The 20901-nt window shown below is 40.9% G+C and overlaps 2 protein-coding genes and 2 long non-coding RNA genes across 5 annotated transcripts in view; 1 reads left to right on the top strand and 3 right to left on the bottom strand.

The window, feature by feature from the left end:
* Positions 1 to 854, bottom strand: part of abcf1 (ATP-binding cassette, sub-family F (GCN20), member 1) — a 48883-nt gene extending 48029 nt beyond the window's left edge. The window contains exon 1 of the mRNA XM_044170488.1: positions 645 to 854. Within this exon, the coding sequence (XP_044026423.1) occupies positions 645 to 705 (61 nt within the window). The 5' untranslated portion in view covers positions 706 to 854. The remainder of the gene's footprint in view (positions 1 to 644) is intronic.
* Positions 855 to 3920: 3066 nt separating this feature from the next.
* On the bottom strand, positions 3921 to 6973 carry LOC122864832. Its single transcript, XR_006375311.1, has 2 exons — positions 6680 to 6973; positions 3921 to 3994 (listed from the first exon to the last, which is right to left on the bottom strand). It is a non-coding gene; the product is annotated as an uncharacterized LOC122864832 (long non-coding RNA).
* An 830-nt stretch (positions 6974 to 7803) lies between these two features.
* Positions 7804 to 9081, bottom strand: LOC122864831. Its single transcript, XR_006375310.1, has 2 exons — positions 8645 to 9081; positions 7804 to 8013 (listed from the first exon to the last, which is right to left on the bottom strand). It is a non-coding gene; the product is annotated as an uncharacterized LOC122864831 (long non-coding RNA).
* A 630-nt stretch (positions 9082 to 9711) lies between these two features.
* lg17h6orf47 (linkage group 17 C6orf47 homolog) lies at positions 9712 to 19934 on the top strand. Of its 2 annotated transcripts, XR_006375282.1 has the most exons (4): positions 9712 to 10010; positions 10278 to 11724; positions 15726 to 15858; positions 16423 to 19934. XR_006375282.1 is itself a non-coding variant. In XM_044172336.1 (3 exons), the coding sequence occupies exon 2, from the start codon at positions 10794 to 10796 to the stop codon at positions 11700 to 11702; it is 909 nt and encodes a 302-aa protein (XP_044028271.1). In that variant the 5' UTR covers positions 9712 to 10010; positions 10278 to 10793; the 3' UTR covers positions 11703 to 11724; positions 16423 to 19934. The 2 variants fall into 2 exon arrangements, 1 of the variants encoding a protein (XP_044028271.1); XM_044172336.1 differs by lacking the exon at positions 15726 to 15858.
* The last annotated feature ends 967 nt before the right edge of the window (positions 19935 to 20901 follow it).

The raw sequence follows: 20901 nt of genomic DNA, 5'->3' as shown, positions 1-20901 counted from the left end.
ACTATTTTGATATGTGGGTACTTTTTGTCATTGTTATTATTGTCATTATCATCGTTTTATTTTTGTTGATTCATTGTTTTGGTTTTTTTGGTTGTTTTACATTATGATGCAATGTTTACTTTTGTGGACCCAAGGGAAGAGTAGTTGCTACCTTGGTAGTGGCTAATGGGGATCCAAATAAAAAATAAAATTTTTGTTTGTCCAATAACGTTACATTCCTGGCAGCACATTAATTTGGCAAAACCTATCGAATGTAAACTCCACATAGGCCTAAATCCAACAGCATTTGTTTAGATTAACATAGATGCTTATCAACCGCTGGTTCGCCTCTTCATGACACTCTTGCCATTTTAAGGATTTTATTATAGCGTTTAGGGGCCTCCTTCAGTTGTAAATTGCGATTTTACTGAAATTAATGCCTTTAGGTGAATCATCTTAAATTCGAATTGATCAGAAGATGCTAAAGATTCATGCAGTAGTTAAAGTCGTTTATGATAATATATAAACCGTGACAATAAGCAGTTTAGAGAGAAAATTTAAGATTTTCAAAGGAGTTCGGCGTAACTGACACTTTATCCAGACTACTGCTAGATTAACGTTAGCTGTAACGCTAAAGGCTAGCATCTCACTACACGTTATCTCACCGGCCAACGGGGAGACTTCATCGTCCACCCACTGTGCTTCTTCTTTCATTTTCTTAGGCATTTTGTTACTTTAACTGCAACTTTACGAAATTAACGTCGCTAACACTATGTCCTTTTTTCTATCCAGTAAGGTTTATCAGCCACACACATCTCACGCGGCCCAACGATGTGTTAATGTACATGCCGGGTAGCTTCTTCTTCGTTTGATTTTATTGGCGGTTGGAAAACAGCTTTCGGGTGCATTACCGCCACCCACTGATCTGGAGTGTGGACTAATGATCTACCCTTGATACGTCTACAAAAGAAAAAGAAATACGAACAAAACAAATAAACCAAATATAAATAATTAAATAAAAAGTAAACAAATGAAAAAAAAATTCACAAATTTTATTCATCAACACTTGTCACCTGACAATTTTTAGAATATTACTGATATTTTGCTCTCCAATCTCTCTTAGTGCATTCTTTCAACTTCTCTCTCTGAATCATACTTCTGGCAATACAATAAGACATGGTCCACTGTTTCTTCCTCTCCACAATATTCACTAATCCATTATTATGCTTACCAATCACATAGAGAGAACTGTTTCGACCAGTCTTATTATAACCTGCTCCTCTTTCTTATTTAGTCATCCAGACCCTGGATAATTTCTTTGTTCCATTCATTCTGCCACATCTTTTTGATTTGTCCCTTAATCACCTCTTTAGCTCCTGACTTACTAATAGTTACAGTGACATGACTACTCCCACTCTTCAAAGTGCATTTTGCTGCTTTATCCGCCTTTTCATTTCAATGAATTCCAACATGGGCAGAGACCCACACAAACCTAACAGACAAACGCATTTGGTGAATTCTTAATAAGGATTGTAGTATTTCAAACAATAAATCCTCTACTCCTGGAGTTGAACAATTTCAAACTCATTAATGCTGCACACAAATCTGATGCAATTACCAGTCTCTCTGGCTTGACCTCCTCTACCCATTGCAAGGCAATAACCATGGCCATCATCTCACATGTGATAACAGATACAGCGGGGCAAAAAAGTATTTAGTCAGCGACCAATTGTGCAAGTTCTCCCACTTAAAAGATGAGAGAGGCCTGTAATTTTCATCATAGGTACACTTCAACTATGAGAGTCAGAATGGGGGGGGAAAGAATCCAGAAAATCACATTGTCTGATTTTTAAAGACTTTATTTGCAAATCATTGTGGAAAATAAGTATTGTCAATAACAAAAGTTCATCTCAATACTTTGTTATATACCCTCTGTTGGCAATGACAGAGCTCAAACGTTTTCTGTAAGTCTTCACAAGGTTTTCACACACTGTTGCTGGTATTTTGGCCCATTCCTCCATGCAGATCTCCTCTAGAGCAGTGATGTTTTGGGGCTGTCACTGGGCAACACAGACTTTAAACTCCCTCCAAAGATTTTCTATGGGGTTGAGATCTGGAGACTGGCTAGGCCACTCCAGGACCTTGAAATGCTTCTTACGAAGCCACTCCTTCGTTGCCCGGGCGGTGTGTTTGGGATCATTGTCATGCTGAAAGACCCAGCCACGTATCATCTTCAATGCCCTTGCTGATGGAAGGAGGTTTTCACTCAAAATCTCACGATACATGGCCCCATTCATTCTTTCCTTTACACGGATCAGTCGCCCTGGTCCCTTTGCAGAACAACAGCCCCAAAGCATGATGTTTCCACCCCCATGCTTCACAGTAGGTATGGTGTTCTTTGGATGCAACTCAGCATTCTTTCTCCTCCAAACACCACAAGTTGAGTTTTTACCAAGAAGTTCTATTTTGGTTTCATCTGACATTCTCCCATTCCTCTTCTGGATCATCCAAATGCAAACTTCAGACGGGCCTGGACATGTACTGGCTTAAGCAGGGGGACACGTCTGGCACTGCAGGATTTGAGTCCCTGGCGGCGTAGTGTGTTACTGATGGTAGCCTTTGTTACTTTGGTCTCAGCTCTCTGCAGGTCAGTCACTAGGTCCCCCCATGTGGTTCTGGGATTTTTGCTCACCGTTCTTGTGATCATTTTGACCCCACGGGGTGAGATCTTGCGTGGAGCCCCAGATCAAGGGAGATTATCAGTGGTCTTGTATGTCTTCCGTTTTCTAATACTTGCTCCCACAGTTGATTTCTTCACACCAAGCTGCTTACCTATTGCAGATTCAGTTTTCCCAGCCTGGTGCAGGTCTACCATTTTGTTTCTGGTGTCCTTTGACAGCTCTTTGGTCTTGGCCATAATGGAGTTTGGAGTTTGACTGTTGTGGACAGGTGTCTTTTATACTGATAACGAGTTCAAACAGGTGCCATTAATACAGGTAACGAGTGGAGGACAGAGGCGCCTCTTAAAGAAGAAGTTACAGGTCTGTGGGAGCCAGAAATCTTGCTTGTTTGTAGGTGACCTTATTACTTATACTTATTTTACCGAGGAATTTACTAATTAATTAATTAAAAATCCTACAATGTGATTTCCTGGATTCTTTCCCCCCATTCTGACTCTCATAGTTGAAGTGTACCTATGATGAAAATTACAGGCCTCTCTCATCTTTTTAAGTGGGAGAACTTGCACATTTAGTGGGTGACTAAATACTTTTTTGCCCCACTGTATATCATCGGTAAATCTCTTCCCACACTCAACATTAAACTCAGGGATTACTACTGCTGTGCTGCTGTTCTACCTGTCTTAGGGTCTTTAGAACCATATGTATAAATCTGTAAATAATTGTAATAATTCCTTCTGATGTATGTACTAATGATCTTACAAATTCCCCCATGTTCATCTCTTATCGATTATATATTATATAGCCCAATATCACAAATCACAAATTTTTGTCAAGGGGCTTTACAATCTGTACAGCATACGACAGCCTCTGTCCTTAGATCCACAAAAAAAATGGAAGAGCAACAGAGGAGGGATCCCTCTCCCTGGACAGACAAACATGCAATAGATGTTGTGTGTACAGAATAGACCAACATAATAAAATCACAGTATGGACAATCAGAATGACAAAGTTATGAATATATTGTAACATCACACATCAACATCAGCACTTCAGGTGTCGCCAAACAGACCTGAGTCACATGACCTCCTCTCCACTATGGAGATCAGGAAGAGGACAGACTACACAAACACACAAGAGGCGAAACTCAAGCACAGCATTCACACAGGTAGGAGAAAGAAACAAACACTCACAGAGGGAGAGAGATACAAGGACAACATGTACACAAGGGAGAGAGACATACAAGAGGAGAGGCTGATTCACCTGGAGGATGAAGATCCAGAACCAAAACATCTGGAATGAGGCACTGACATAGTGATGGTCCAGCACAGAGAAGCCTGAGTGAAAGAGAGGATGAGGAGAGAGAGAGCTGTACTTATGGGACACAAACAGAGGGTTAAAGAGATCAGAAAATTTAAAAGTATTCTCCTCAGAAGGACAAACATGGACTGAGACTGAGACCGACTCGCTGGAAGGGTAATGGTAATCCACCAAGCACTCACCAGCCAAGGGATTCTCCTCGGGCAACACGAACAGGTCATCCGGGCACTCTCTGATAGCAACCAGGTCCTGGTCACCCAGATCACACAACTCACACACCAATTTTTCAGGCTAACCACCCAGCTCTCAGCTCCGGTCTCCATGGCTTCCTCCTCGCCGACCACTCCGGCCAATCCACTGTCTTCACCAGCCCTGCGAGATTCCTACGCTTCGGACCCGGACCCCTTCACAGGGGATGTTACCAAGTGCTGGGGTTTTCTGCTGCAGTGTTCCTTGTTTTTTTGCCAGTGTCCCGTGACTTTCGCCTATGATCAATCCAAGGTAAACTACATTGTGGGGTTACTCCGGGGAAGAGTGTTGGCCTGGGCAGAGGCTATGCATGCTAGCCAACCCCTTTCGTCCTTTTCCTTGGTGGATTTTCTAGCAAAGATGAGAAGTGTCTTCTATCATCCTGACACCGCCGGAAACGCTGGAGGGCGACTGTTACGGATCCACCAGGGATTCCGGAGCGTGGCAGATTACTTGGTGGAATTCCGTACACTGGCGGCTGACTCGGGACGGAATGAACCAGCCTTGGCCAGTGCTTTCGAACAAGGACTCAGTGAGCTAATGAAAGATGAGCTGGCAGCTTGGGATGCACCCGTCGGATTGGACGCCTTGATATCACTCTGCATTAGAGTGGACAATCGCCTCCGCGAGAGATGCCAGGAACGCACCAGCCGTTCCCTTCCTCCGCAGTCACGCAACCCCGCTTTTCCTCCTCACACAAGACCGGGGACCCAAGCCCAGACTACGGGGTCACGCCCGCAACCTCGGCACTTCCTGAATCCGAGCCCATGCAGCTAGGTCGGTCCCCTCTGACGCCAGAGGAACAGGCCCGCCGACGGGCGGCTGGGGACTGCCTGTACTGTGGCAAAAGGGGCCATTTTCTGAGGACTTGCCCGGTGAGGCCAAAAGAATAGGCTCGTGAGTCACAGTGGGGGTTCTGGTGAGCCCTAACAACCCCTGTAAGCTGGTGCCACCTCGTCTGCAAGTTCCGGCTACCCTCTACTTTCAACAAGAGTCACTCCCCCTGTTAGCCCTCATAGACTCTGGAGCTGAGGGTAACTTTTTTAGACGCAGCCTTGGTCCAACAAGCTGGCCTTCCCACTGAAGCCCTAAGGTCACCTCGCACAGTGGAAGCTTTGGATGGCAGCGCCTTGGGCCAAGTTACTCATCACACTGTCCCCACGTCTGTAGTACTCACAGGGAATCATCGGGAGACTATTCAGTTTAAACTCATTTCGTCCCTTAACACGCTGCTGGTCCTGGGGTTCCCGTGGTTACAGCAACACAATCCACACATTGATTGGTCCACAGGGAGAATTCAGTGTTGGAGCTCCTACTGCCTCTCCACCTGCTTGCAATCTGCTCGGTCTCCATCAGAGGGCAGCAGTACACCACCCAACTCAGAGCCCCTGGATCTGCCACAGATTCCTAAGGAATACCATGACCTGAAGCAAGTTTTCCGCAAAGACCTCACCTTGTCGCTGCCACCACACCGTCCCTATGACTGCGCCATAGACCTTAGCCCTGGCTCTACCCTTCCGTCTAGTCGTCTATACAACTTGTCCCGGCCAGAACGTGAAGCGATGGAGAGCTACATTAAGGAGCCATTGCAAGCTAGTCTCCAGATTTACTGCCTCAACAAATTTAGTTAGATTCTTCTAAAGAGCAGAACAAATGAGTAACTCTACATAATCAGAACTGAATTACTGTAATAGTTAATAAAAATCTGTGGCTGTGAGCTGGCAGCCAAATGAGCTGTCATATCTTTCTAATTTCAGCAGCAGATCTTCCAAAGTAGAAGCAAATAATGTAAAGCACAACAAATGTGTACTGTGACTGTACAGTCATGTGAAGTCTGTTCATCTTTAGTGGTTAAGATAAGACTGCACTTTATTTGATCCCCTAGGGGAAATCAGCAAAAAATATAATACAATACACTATAAAAACAGGTCAGAAAACAAATTAAGTACCAGGTGGGTATTGTCACAGAGCCTGGCGACATGGCAGATACCCCCTTACCGCTAATCTTAGAGGATGGAACCGCCTACCAGGTCCGTGAGATCTTGGACTCCCAATGCCGTGGTGGCTTCCTGGAATATCTGGTGGATTGGGAGGGGTACGGTCCGGAGGAGAGGTCATGGGTTCCCCGACATGACATTCTCGATCCCTCTCTTCTGACGGAATTCCACTCTAACCATCCAGATCGACCTGCCCCCCGAGGAAGAGGACGGCCGCCACGACGTCAGGGTCCCCGGTCCTCAGGAGCGGACCGTGAGGGGGGGGGTACTGTCACAGACACGCCAGGCTCCACCACATCACAGCCACACCGCACCTCCTCACCTGAATACTAATCCCTAGCACCTGTCACCCATCACACACCTGAACGTCATCAGCCACTCTACCCCTCATTACAACTCCTCACCTCAGTCAGTGTCCGGTCTCGTTCATATGAAGGACAGAGCTACGCTACCTACCTTCGAACACTCCACGGACTCATCCACGACGTTACGTCAAGGCTATCGCCACTTTGAACCCCGATCACCGAATCCCGACTCCAGTAATCTCCGGTCTCCTGTGTGTGTCGCTCCAGTTCCCAAACCCTTCTACCATCAGCGAAATAAGGGACGGTATCATTTCTACTCATATCCATTCCATATTACCTCCTTGTAATAATAAACTCTCTCAGTCTCCTCACCTTTGTCTCCGGTTGTTCTGTCCGTAACAGGTATAAGTATAAGATAAAATAAGTGTGAAGTACCAAGTGGGTTTACCAGTTGATGATGATAATATAGTACAATAATACAATGTAATAATATAAGTACTAAGTAGTGGTGCATGTACTGTCGAGTTAAGTGTAGCTTATTGAGATTATTAAGATATTGCACAGCAGTAATGGAGGTATATAATATCAATATCAATAAATAGGAAAAACTAACATAGGAAAACTAAATATTGCACGGGAGTAGTACACAGAATATTGCACAGTTATTCAAGTATGGCAGAGATGTCCAGTTTAGTGACTTAGGGTCATACAGACTATCCTTTAGAGGGAGGAGTTAAAGAGTTTGATGGCCACAGGCAGGAATGACTTCCTGTGGCGCTCTGTGGTGGGATGAGTCTTCCGCTGAAGGTGCTCCTTTGTTTGACCAGCACATCATGGAGTGGGTGGGAGACACTGTCCAAGATGGCATGTAGTTTGGGCAGCATCCTCCTCTCTGACACCACCACCAGAGAGTCCAGCTCCACCCCCACAATGTCACTGGCCTTACGGATCAGTTTGTTGAGTCTGTTAGCGTCCACTACCCTCAGCCTGCTGCCCCAGCATGCAACAGCATACAGGACAGCACTGGCCACCACAGACTCATAAAACATCTTCAGCATTGTCCGGCAGATGTTGAAGGACCTCAGCCTCCTCAGAAAATAGAGGCGGCTCTGGCCCTTCCTGTAAACAGCTTGAGTGTTCTTGGCCCAGTCCAGTTTATTATCCAAGTGTACTCCCAAATTCAAGTGCCACAGGGAATAGCAAGATATAACAAGCAAAATACAATAAGCAAAATAAAACAAATTATAGATCATAAAAAAAATGTACAAGATCAAATAAAATACAAGACTTTAATAAAGTGTCAATGTGTCTGAGTGAGAGAAAAACTCCTGAGTCTAGTGGCGTCCACTGATCCAGTGGTTACAGAATCAGCTGTGTAGCTAACGTCCAGCTTGTGCTGTGACCCAGTGAGCACTTCTGCAAACACTGCAGCAGACTGCTGATCTAAAGCTCCTTCACTGTGATGTTCAGGTGACACATCTCTGTCTGCAGGGGGAAGGACAGGTCAGTGCAACAGAAGAACAACCTCATACACTGCACTGCTTCAACAGTCTAACCCTGTATTAAATCAGGCCTATTACGTTTTTAGACTAGAGTGTATTGGGTAGTGTCAGTGACTTAAACAGATACACTGTTGTGGAGCAGCACCCAAGACCTTCACTCGCCTTTATACTTGTGTATACAGTGAAGTGACCAATAAACGTGATTTGATTTGATACATGGCCGTGTTTCCCTGCTGCTGTATACTCAGGTCTAATTCAGTACTTGGAGGTTATGATGATGCTCAGATGGCAACAAAATGTGCATCTTTCTAAATGAGGAGGAGGGTTATATATTATATATTGTATTAAGATACTGAAATATGGCATAGTGGAAACAGTTAAACAGTCTCCTCTGTGGTTCCTCCTGTTTGACTTCAGGTGAGTAGCAACACAACACTGAACTACAGTGTTAGCTGTGGTTGTTTAATCTTTCCACACAAGACAGATTATATTAGTGACCCAATGCTGCAGGACTAGCAGAAGATGAGATGACAGCAGATCTTGCATGTGGCTATGATATCAACATAACATTAGTCATGCATGGCAGCAAATAACAGCTAATGTTAGCCTCTTACCTGCTGCATGGTCCGCTGCTTTCTCGCTGTCAGACAGACAGGGAATTGCGGTAGAGTTGTTAACGCTCTTTTCACTGACGACTTTGTGTGTAAGGCCACATGGACACAAATGTTAGAACACTTTCATCAAGTTGAAGCCACTGCCTCATAGCTAATAGTCTTCCCTCTGACCCCCATGCTCCGACCCTGCTCACTGTCCTTGCTCCGTTTTCATTGCAGTGTGCTCTTTAGCAGTCAGCGCTCCCCCTGCTGTCCGTGAGGAGCCTCTGCGCCTCAGCCGTTTCAAACCCTCCCTCCGGCCTTTGGCCACGCCTTCTCATTTACATACCGCTTGAAAATCCAAATGTCAGATGCAAATGGAAAACGCCTAATGGAAAATGGAAAAGATACAATTTAAAATGCTTAATGTCAAACACCAAATGGTAAAGTGCAAATGTACATTTATTTTTAGTTTTTTCTATTTAAGCTTTTCATTTAAGTATTTTCATTTAAGCTTTTCAATTTCCAATTTTGAGTTTCATATTTGATGTTTCCTTTCTTATTTCCATTGCCATTTTCAATTTCATCTTTACAATTTAAGCTTTCAGTTTGAGCTTTTCCATTTAAGCTTTTGAATTTTAAATTTCACTTTTTACACTGTCACTTTACATTTTTAAATTATATTTTTACATTTTAAACTTGCTTTTTCAATTTCCTTTTTCTTTTTAATTATGGCCTGATTATTCCTAGTTGTGTAGTAAAATAATCATCTTTTTAAATTTATCTCTTTAAATGTTCTAGTTGGACTTTTAATTTGAATTATGACCAAAAATATCCTCTATACACGAGTGAATGTCTGTCGAACTTAAAACCAAATTCATTGCAGTGGACTGCACCCATGTCATACAGATATACATACTGTATCGTGGTGATGGTGGCGTGGAGGTGAATTAAAGTAGCTAAAACTACGTCCGCAATAAATACGTAATATTTATGTGTAACAAGTTTTGAAAAGGACAAATCCTAGTACAAGAGCCGTAGCATGAACTACAGATGGTTAACTGTGGTTTTATTTTGAAGGTTGAAACCGAACCGGTAGTCCGTCGTCTTTGTTCTCGAAATTAGGTAAACGTTTCAGTGGACCTGGCAGACAGACCTTTCTCTTGCTTTTGGCTGGATAGCATACCCCGAATGGTAGCTGTCGAGAGGAAGCTTTGGTTGGAGCTGACTTTATAGTCCAAACGCAAAAGATAAACGCGTTGGTGTGTTAACAACACGGTATCCAGAAGTTTAGGAACTTGGTGTGTGTGTGTCGAGTGCTTCTTTGATGCTAACAAGGAGCGCTAGCAATGGTCTGACAGACAAACTCAAGCTAACGTCGCTGAAGGTGAGCATTTATCCATTATCAGATTAGCTACCATGCTTTAGAGACACCGAAAACTCGAAAAATGGTTTCCCGAAATGTGTTAGTAAACGTTAAACCAGCTGACGATAGTTGCTAACCAATCATACATTATAATTAAAACCTGCAGGTTAGCTAAGACAACTATCAAGACCAGTTTAACATTAGGTAACTCGCATTGATGTTGACGTGGAATTGGAAGGAAGATTTAATGCTTAAACCAACTGTAACTGTCTTTTCCTTTATTTGCAGGTATGAGGAGTGAAGCAATGTGTTTCGGGAGACGCTAACACAGTTATATAAGTTTGTCAAGCAATAACATTAATGTTAGTTGGCTGACGTTATTGAGCTGAAGCCTTGGTCAACTCAACCTATTCACTTGTAGCTAGCCGGTGCTAACTTGCTTATTAAGCATATCTGAAGGTAACGCTGAGTTATTGAAAGCAACCTTGGCAGCTCCTAAGGTTGCCAGGGTAAACCAAAGACACATAGACGAGAAGCTTGACTTATAAATGCTGTAATTCCATTAAGGGCATTGTAAGTAATGTAAGGAGGGGTCAACCCTTGTTTCTGTTTAACTGCTCAAACACACCCACAGGTGTGTCTATGGCCTGAGGACAAAATTTTGCCCAGGCCTGAGTCCTTCTGAACAAGTATTACAACTTCACAACTGAACTGGCAGTACATGCATGCCTTTCCAGTAAGCTGGAACTGAGAACTGAGTGTTTGCTGGTTTTAATTCAACTCTAACAAGCTCAGAGAGAAAGCATGACATCTGTGGTAGGCAGAGCATGGGGGTGGGTGCGCTCATGGGCCAGCAGTGCCATGTCAGAGAACACCACAACAGTGATAGCTGAAGGCCAGAGGCATGGCTGCGGCAGCCGGGGCCTCAGGGGGTGGACCTCCTGGATCTGGGGAGGGTGGAGACGTCAGAGTGACCAAAGTAGTTCAGTAGAGGAGTACTGGGAGGCACAGGAGAAGCTTCAGCCCATGGAAGTTGAAGATCTCGGCGCAGGGAAACATGAGACAGAGGCAAATTCAGAGCATGTTTCTAGATGGTGGAATAAATATCTCCCAACTTCTTACCTTTCTTGGCCAAGAAAAACAGAGGCAAGCGGACAAAGACGAAGGAAACGTTATGGTCAGAGTGGAGATGCATGGGACCGTGATGTTGATGGGGACTTTTCTGACTATGGAACGCCTCCTCCGTCTCCTACACCTCCTTCCACTCAGTTGACATCTCCTTTCCGACTCTTTGCGCACAACTGGAAAATGGAAATCCTACCAGAGCACCACGAGATCTGTTTCAACTTCCTGCGCCACTTGTTTGACCTGTTTGTCGTTGGCTTCCTGTGGACTGTGTCCCCCCCTGCCAAACTGATCCTGGAGGTGTTGGGGGTCCAGGGAGCACTGAGGCTGTGGTTTCATGGTATGGCCATGTTTTTTGTCTCCACAGTTGGAATGGCAGGATTACTCTGGTTGATCCAGGAGTATCTCCCTCAGTTTGCTTTGATCTATGGCATCATACAGGCATTGGTGATCTCTGTCAGCGTTCGGCAGAGTGTGATCCTCGGCATAGAGGAAGAAAAAGCCGAAAAGGATGAGGAGGCCAAGGAGACTGATGAAGTGAAAGACAGTAGGGAACATAAAGAAAAGCTTGGGTCTGTTAAGGACTAGGTGAAGACAAGTTAAACTTAAGGTAAGCCCCTTCATTTCTCTGATGTGATGTTCAGGTTACATTTTACCACCTGGTAAAGGTGACCAAATTTAATTTAAATTTTTTTCTCTGACAGGTTTTATTAGTGTTTTGTTTTTCTGACTGCATAAGTTGAGTTGGAATTACAAAAACTCCCAAACCAAAAATCTAGGAGTATTACATCACTATGAAAACCTGTTGAACAACAGGAACAGGTGACAAGACAGATAGCTGAAGCTGTAGCATTGTCACTGCAGGTAGTTTAGCATAGGTCAGTTAGGCTTTAACCAAGGTTTAAAGTTTGTCTAAGTCTACATGTTGACTTTGGTGAGGCTAGTTGAAGGTCTACAGGCACTTATTCTAGTTTGGGTGGACCTCAAACCTCCAGGATGCACCATAAAGCTGGAAGAGCTCTGCTCATGGGCTGCATGAGAAAGCGAATTAGAGACTCTGCATCCATAGTGGCCATAATACACAAACCGATATTTGAAATATCTGTTTTTTCCCCAAATCCGAAATCCTTTCTTGATTGTGTGAAGGTATTTCCTTTACAAAGGATTTAAGTAGTCTGTAGTTGATAAATTCCAGATGTTGATCACTTTGACTAAGACAAGTCTTTGTGGACTATTAGACATTTGTGGAATGCAACTAAGTACATTTAGTCAAGTACTGTATATGTCTGCTGATAAGTAACAACAAATTGCAGTACAGAAATGCCAAACTAGGTTTGAAGTAATTTAGAAACAGTGTCTCCATTCCATGGTTTGTTCACCACACAGCACTGTAAAATTTCCCACTCAGCATGTCTCTTGGTCACAATTAATCTGAGGTATCCATATCAAGATGTGTTGTATAATATAAAATAACAGCACTTTTATGCTGTAGTTGGTCGTGGTATAGCTATTTGTAACTACTTTTATATAGAGCTGCGTAGGTTAATCTGTATTATATAAGACAATCGTGTTTTGGAAGTTTAAAAAATATGATAACGATATATCTGCTGATACAAGTTTTTTTAAAACCACACACACACACACACACACACACACACACACATATATATATATATATATATATATATATATATATATATATATATATATATATATATATATATATATATATATATATATATATATATATATAAGTAGTTACAAATAGCTATGCCACGACCAACTACAGCATAAAATTGCTACTTACACATTAAGGCATCAGTTATGATAATCCTATAATACATAATATATCACTCACAAGTGTGTTTACTTTTGAATACTACAGTACTTTTACTCATGTAAGAGTTTGAATGCAGGACTTTTACTAAAGTATTTTTTCTATTGTGGTATTGCTATGACCTTTACATGATTTGTGTACTTCCGACACTGCTTTTTGAAGCATATGGACTGAGGGGGAGGTGTTGATGTGAACTGAGTGGTTAGTTGTGTTTTATATTAATAATCCAGCTGTCATTTTGGCAATAATTTAGTGAGTTCTGTTCATGCTCTAAGGGATTTGATATGGGCAAGTCAATTAGTTTCCATTATAGCCTCTGCTAGGTGTTTATCCTTGGCATATACACAGTGCATGCTGGCTGTTTTTGTAAGGCAGTTTTGAGTGATTTAGATCTTTTTCTAGTCAGATTATACTTTCCTCTTTTTACTGAAGAGCTTGTTAACGAAGCCTTTCACAATGGAATTTGTGTCTTGTAGTTAACTTTGGTCGAAAGGGAGAGTTGACATTTTTGGTAAGATCAGTGTGTGTAGTTGAGTGGGCCATTGCGTTGTAGGGATCATAATGATTCCAGACTGTCACAGATTCTGGTAGAACTTCGGGCTTAATTGTGTGTCAAGACACCTTGACACCCTGATGAAGGTGAGTGTGCTGATATATGTTGGTTTATTTTTATATTGCATTAAGCACATACAGTGGTGTGAAAAAGTGTTTGCCCCCTTCCTGATTTCTTATTTTTTTGCATGTTTGTCACACTTAAATGATTCAGATCATCAAACAAATTTAAATATACGTCAAAGATAGCACAAGTAAACACAAAATGCAGTTTTTAAATGAAGGTTGTTGTTATTATTAAGGGAAAACAAAATCCAAACCTACATGGCCCTGTGTGAAAAAACCTAATAACTGGTTGGGCCACCCTTAGCAGCAACAACTGCAATCAAGCATTTGCGATAACTTGCAATGAGTCATTTACAGCGCTGTGGAGGAATTTTGGCCCACTCATCTTTGCAGAATTGTTGTAATTCAGCCACATTGGAGGGTTTTTCAGCATGAACTGCCTTTTTAAGGTCATGCCACAGCATCTCAATAGGATTCAGGTCAAGACTTTGACTAGGCCAGTCCAAAGTCTTCATTTTGTTCTTCTTCAGCCATTCAGAGGTGGACTTGCTGGTGTGTTTTGGATCATTGTCCTGCTGCAGAACCCAAGTTCGCTTCAGCTTGAGGTCACGAACAGATGGCCCGACATTCTCCTTCAGGAGTTTTTGGTAGACAGCAGAATTCATGGTTCCATTTATCACAGCAAGTCTTCCAGGTCCTGAAGCAGCAAAACAGCCACAGACCATCATACTAGCACCACCATATTTTACTGTTGGTATGATGTTCTTTTTCTGAAATGCGGTGTTACTTTTAAGCCAGATATAATGGGACACACACCTTCCGAAAAGTTCAATTTTTGTCCACAGAGTATTTTCCCAAAAGTCTTGATGATCCCCAAGACTTTCGGAAAAATACTCTATGGACTGACAAGACAAAAGTTGAACTTTTAGCAGTTGTTGCTGCTAAGGGTGGCCCAACCAGTTATTAGGTTTAGGGGGCAATCACTTTTTCACACAGGGCCATGTAGGTTTGGATTTTGTTTTCCCTTAATAACAACAACCCTCATTTAAAAACTGCATTTTGTGTTTACTTGTGTTATCTCTGACTTATATTTAAATTTGTTTGATGATCTGAAACATTTAAGTGTGACAAACATGCAAAAAAATAAGAAATCTGGAAGGGGGCAAACACTTTTTCACACCATTGTATTTATGAAAGGCTTTTGAGGGTAGGAATTAATTGATATGACACAGTGGCTTAATGTATGGCTGTTACATTTTTTCTAATTCAGTTACTGTAAACCCTCACACACTAAGGCCATCTTGAATCTGTTTTGATCCTGTTACTGTAGAAAAAGTAGTGTGACATTCTCTGACTGGCACTGACAGAATAGAAGGATTCCTCAGGGAGACACAGATAATTGGGTTTATTTGCCTCTGAGGCCTCTGATCTCCCACTGCTTCAGTTTTCATAATCATCTTTTCCCAGAGAAATGTACCAGCCAGTCCATTATGTTGAAACAACCATTGTCCAGACATCAAGAGATAATGGAATACATTTTGTTGAAATAAATACTACAACATACTGTATACCAATTAACAGTTCCATCCTTACATTTGGCTGTAATGAGGACATGAGGACCATTGATTGGTTGTCTGGAAACGTGCACACCAAGCAGTGCTATGACTAAAAATAGAGCTCACCTGAAGAAAACAAAACCGTGCTATGGTAGTTAATCTCCTCTTCCATGTGGTATCAGATTTACCTAATGTGAGCCAACTCACATGTTTTTGTTATTATAGTAAAGTTCTGGTTTGTAATTATTATGGGTCTTGTGTTTGCAGTTTTGTCCATCATTTCTGACAGTTATGATAACATTGTACTCACCAAATTGCTGAGATCAGAAAACACAGTGACTTGCTCCAACAAAGTCTGACAGGCAAGATACACGAGCAGTCAGATGATCAGACAGGTTGGAAAAAGCCAACCGTTTATCCAGATAATCTAGGTGAGCACACCTGAAATGTCACTATTAATCCCTCATTGAACAGGAAACTGCATGCACACAACTACAGTACCCTAGGTCAAAGTTGAAGAGAGTCTGTAAACTGTGATGGATGTTTACAATAGACAGTTTGGGTAATAATTTTACCGTTCACCTTTGTTTTCTCTTCCAGTTAAGTTTGACTAACCTGGAGGTTTGTTTCCAACCTGGCTGATCGTCTTGACTGCTGTTGGACTTGTAATTTGTCTTAGTGATGTCACAGTGTTCCCAGAGAGTAACAGTATAGTGCGGAATTATCCTTTGAGGTAACTATTCACATTCTAAAAGTTAGGAAGCATTTTCCACTTGGCCCTATCAAAGTAAGGTCATCAGAAATGTTGCTGCTTATCGCCCTTTGAACTTCTTAGAGATGTACTGTTGTCATTCTGATTTATTGTCTGTTTTATGTATAACACATACCTTTACTTTTGATCATTTCAACAAGACAAAACCCCCCAGATATATAAAGAGTTAATTAGAAAACATAACCAGAGAATTTTGAAAACTAGAAACAGCAACATTTACTTTGACAAGGCAAAGCACTGAATACTTCCTCATCCTGTAGAAGAAGTGTATTGTTTGGATAGTTCCAATTCAAAGAGTTAAAAACTGGTTTGGTGAATCCAAAGCAATGTGGAGAAAGAGAATAATTACCCTGGTACAGTATCCTGTAGTTTAGTTGAGTATTAATAAGTTTACTGTTTTCCAGAAATTCAATGGCACCGCATCAACCAAAGTCCAGCACCAGCATCTGTACACACCCAGCACTGGTCAGAGTACTGTGTTTTCCAGATTAGCTGTTTATTAAGAGAGTTGTGTCTTTTCCACAGATGGTGAGAAGTTGCTGTCTATTCAGGAGTCCACCAACACCAGTCCACCTGTATCCTCAAGTGTTTGACATCACAACAGTGGGACTACAGAGATGGCACCATTGTGTTCTGCAGTGTGGCTTCAGAATTGTATTGTAAACTCATAGAAGTTGTACTTATGTCACTTTATGTTCAACACTATTAATCTGCATTTTATAGATGTCTGTCCTCATTTGATCTTAATGTTGTCACCAGAATGTTAACATTGATAGCAACACAACGTTCAGTATCAAAAAGTATACTACTACTATAGTTGGGGTCAGAAATGATAGGTGGATGTTCAAGAAATGCTTTTAAGTCAAAAAAGAGACAGATATCCAGTATTTAGGGAATACTCTGCTGCATGCTCTAAATCCTGGCATTCTGTTGACATTTCATTTCTGTCCTGTGGGACTACTCATGATTCACCCAGTTTTGGGATCAAGTGATTGCCTTTGGTGCATTCTGGGTGAGAAGAAATTAACCAAAAAAACCCCAAAAACAAATACACAGCCTGAATTAGCAGAAATTTTAGGCATCACCACCAGGAGGAAATAAGTGCAAACTGATCCAAACCATGGCACTAACAAAAATAAAAGTATGTTTAAAAGAAGACATCGTAGGGGATTGAAAGAAGCAGTGTTTGAGGACAGATGAGTCTTCACATAGTCTCGCTGTGGGTATTCAGCAAAGGCACAGAAGTTCAGACAAACCTTAATGCTAAAAAAAATATTACAGTGCCCCTGAAAGTCAGGATAAAATGACTGTAATGCCACAGGTAGGCAGTTTTTTTTTTTTTCAGACTATTTGTGAAAAGCAATGTAATTCTGAAGTCCATAATGTGAATTTGGAATCATCCAATTGGAGTGCAGTTTTAACCAGTGACTGTAGTGTCGTTCTCTTCTGAAGCTTGAATCTGAATTCTTAGTCACTTAACGCATTACACCTGCAAGTATGTAACCCATCTTAAATTTAAGTGAACTGACACTCATACGACTGATTTTACTCTTTTTCAGAGACCCCCCCTGATCACGATCACATTCACACCTGAACCTCAATGGTGATAATGAGGGCAGGACAAGCACTGCTTTTCACTTTCAGATTTATCCTGGGGATTGAACCTACGATTTTCTGGTCACAAGCTCGCTTCTCTAACCTTTAGGCCACTACTGCCAGGTCCTCTATTCAACTTTGATGTGCACATTCACACAGTTGACCACTAGAAACTCTAACACACTGTTTGGAAATGCTTAATATTTATTTATTACCCACATCAGACCTGTGACATCACATTCCTTTCCAGGGCCGAGTGCGAATACTTTAGTTGAACAGAAGGCTAATGTGCTTTTGCTGGAGTGAAAATCCAAATTTGGTCAAAGGGGAAGAAGCCTGGGCGGAACGAGGAAGTAGCAACCACCACTGCTGACATATAGGTTTAGACACCTGTTAAGCACACACACACTACAAAATATACCTTATTAAAGCCATAAGATCTCCTTTACTCTTTGACCTCAAATTCTGATTCTTCAAAATAAAACATGTATTTTGAGACTGAAGACTAATTGAATGGAATTCAATGGTTTGTTCAATGAGGGATTTTTTTGTCGCAGAACACACATCTAATAGCCATAGAGGAAGTGGCTTCAGCACTCAGCTATGATGCTTGTTCTCAACTATAAATCATAAATCATCAAATCAAATGTTTTTCACTTCTGCTGGTGAATCTGTTTTGTACTTGATATATTTTCACATATGGAACTGAAAAAGGAGGGTGTTTAAAATGTTCTGTGGACGAGGCATTTCCTGAAAACCTTAACACATTCTGTACATGAATTACGTTACATTGAGATTCCTCAAATATTAACTCAAGAACGTGGCACTATCATTGTTGCTTTTTGTAAGTGGTATTCTCTCTCCACAAGTATGTGTTTTTATGGACTTTTACTTCCTTATGATGCTTTAGATTTAAAGGCACAAAAATTAAAGACCAAACTAATTTGGTTTTAGTGCACGATAGCATGTTTTGCACTCAACACTCCTTACCTGTATCACAACCTGTAAGATGTGGAAGCCTGTGGCTGGCTGTTGAAATGAAATAATTAAATCTAACTGAAATGTCATTGGCCATTTGTGTGCACATGATGTATGACAAAGTTAGAATAAAAATGTTAAAATGCCAATTTCATAAAAAATGAAAATAAAACCTTGAGTGACAAGTAATTTTCAGTATACTCCTCTAAGTGTAACACTGCCATAATGACAGAAAATGTGCAACCTAAACGTGAAAATGGAATTTCAAACTGTTTAGAGCTGAAACAATCGATTTGTCAATTGACAGAAAATGTATCTATTATTTTGTCTTATTGTTGACGTTGTTTTTCTAGCAAAAATGCCAAACATTCCCTAGTTCCAGCTTCTCAGTTGTAAGTTTGCTGCTTTCCTTTGTCTTATGTGATAGTAAATTGAATATCTTGGTTTTGAATCGTACAGCAAAAGTAATTTGAAGATGAGGCCTTGGGCTGTAGGAAATTGTGATGGGCATTTTTCTGTATTTTTTGACCTTTTATAGACCATACAATTAATAGAGAAAATAATTGGCAGATGCATTTGAATTATGTTTTGCTTTATATTGTGACTAATAAAATGTAAATGGTGCTTTTCATGGTCAATGTAATAAGAGTTGATTTTGACAGATTTCATAAAAGAGGCCTGTAAGCTTCTTGACATTATGACAAGCTAAAATTGGGTAATAAAAAAAGTCCTGAAAACAGTCCAGAGTGCAGTTTAATTTTGAAGGTTAGGTTTCACATTGTCTGCCAATTTTAAAAAAATACTCCATTTTACATTTCATTGTTATTATGATGTTATGCTAAGGAGTATACTAAGAGTAATTATTTGACAGTGTAGTTTTCATTTTAATTTTGTCAGTATTGACACATTTTCAAACATTAAAATTTGATTTCAAAATTGTAATTCCAATTGTTTCATATGTGCACACAAAAGGAAAATGAAATTTTTATTTGATTACATGATTTAATTTTAATATTGGCAGCTATAGACTTCCATCGTGAATATGTCTAGCTATCTTGGGCTTTTTTATATTGCACCAAATTTGTATTAACATTTTGAGTCCCAAGGAGGTGACACAATATCTACAACTCTTTGTTGCCTTTTATTCATTGTTTGCTTATTTTGAGCTTTTATTGCAGTGATATTAATGCCGATAATCCCTTGTAAATAAAGCTATTTTTATATGAGCAGCAAACACACCTAACAAGTGCAGGATCACTGTAGCTAAAAAAACTCTGTCTTGCTTCCTTTAATAAGGAGGAAGGACCTCACCGATGGTGTAAGTTTAACGTGGATGAAGTTAAGGAAAGAAGTATCTGCTGTGTACCTGTTACTGTACATCTAATTTATAGCCACTTTGAACCCAACACTACACTGAGGTTAAATGCTCCCACTGGCTAAATAAAACTGATGTTCTTTTATTATATTGTCTGCTTGTCTTGTTTTTGATTTCCTATGCATTATTTTGAAATCCTACATAAAATGAAACAAATCCAATTATGGTATGTTGACTATGCTGGGATGACATTTTCAGTAGAACCAATACAGAGACTAGAGGCAGAGCAAAGAAGAGTCCCAACAGGGTGCGGTTTAAAGGACCACATTGATGGTTTTGCATGTTGTAGCCAGCTAAATTTCAAAGATTACGTTAAATAATTTTTGAATGTGTTTTCCTACCTTTCTAGCCACCTTTATTTCAGTATGCTTCGAAAGTCACCTTGCAGACACTCAAAATTTACTTGAGTCATATAAACCATCACACATTGTCATACTGCAGTTCAGAGTATCAGCTGCATTATCATGTAACTGATGGGACTGACAGAAGCAGACATGATGCTAAAGTGATAGATTACGTAAATCGAGCAATTTACAAGTAGTAGCTTGTACTAAATTAAAATGGCAAAATGTCTTCTGCAATCTCAGATTGCTGGAGTACCCTTTTGGTTTTCCTGTTGGTTTCTGTACATTTCACATTAGCATGAAAGTGATATTCAGAAATTGAAAAAATGTCATCTCTGGCAGTTTCACAAATGATTATATGGCAAAACTTGCATGAAATATTGTTTTACACATTAAATTAATAAAATGTTTTTTCAGGCCAATTTAGAGAATCAAACCATGGTCACCTTCTGGGGGCCTCAGGACATGGGTGCCTCTTTTACCCCGTTTCTGCATTGTGTACAGTGTTTCCATGCTGGAATCCTACCTGGCCCCAGGTTTGCTGTGTGGTCATTTAATTAAACACAAGTTAATATAGGAGTATGCACCATGTAAGCACAGTATCAGTATTACCTTAAAATTAGATTTTGACAATGGGACAGTGCCTTAGAGTAATAAAACAGGTCCCACCTAAAAACACATTCATATGACCACTTGGTGGCAGCGGAACAA

This window comes from Siniperca chuatsi, linkage group LG17 (assembly GCF_020085105.1).
Source record: "Siniperca chuatsi isolate FFG_IHB_CAS linkage group LG17, ASM2008510v1, whole genome shotgun sequence".
Taxonomy (NCBI): Eukaryota; Metazoa; Chordata; class Actinopteri; order Centrarchiformes; family Sinipercidae; genus Siniperca; species Siniperca chuatsi.
This window is presented reverse-complemented; position numbering and strand designations above follow the sequence as displayed.

Excerpts from the sequence above, each read along its gene's own strand:
- lg17h6orf47 (XM_044172336.1), top strand. The coding sequence starts at position 10,794 with ATGACATCTGTGGTAGGCAGAGCATGGGGGTGGGTGCGCTCATGGGCC.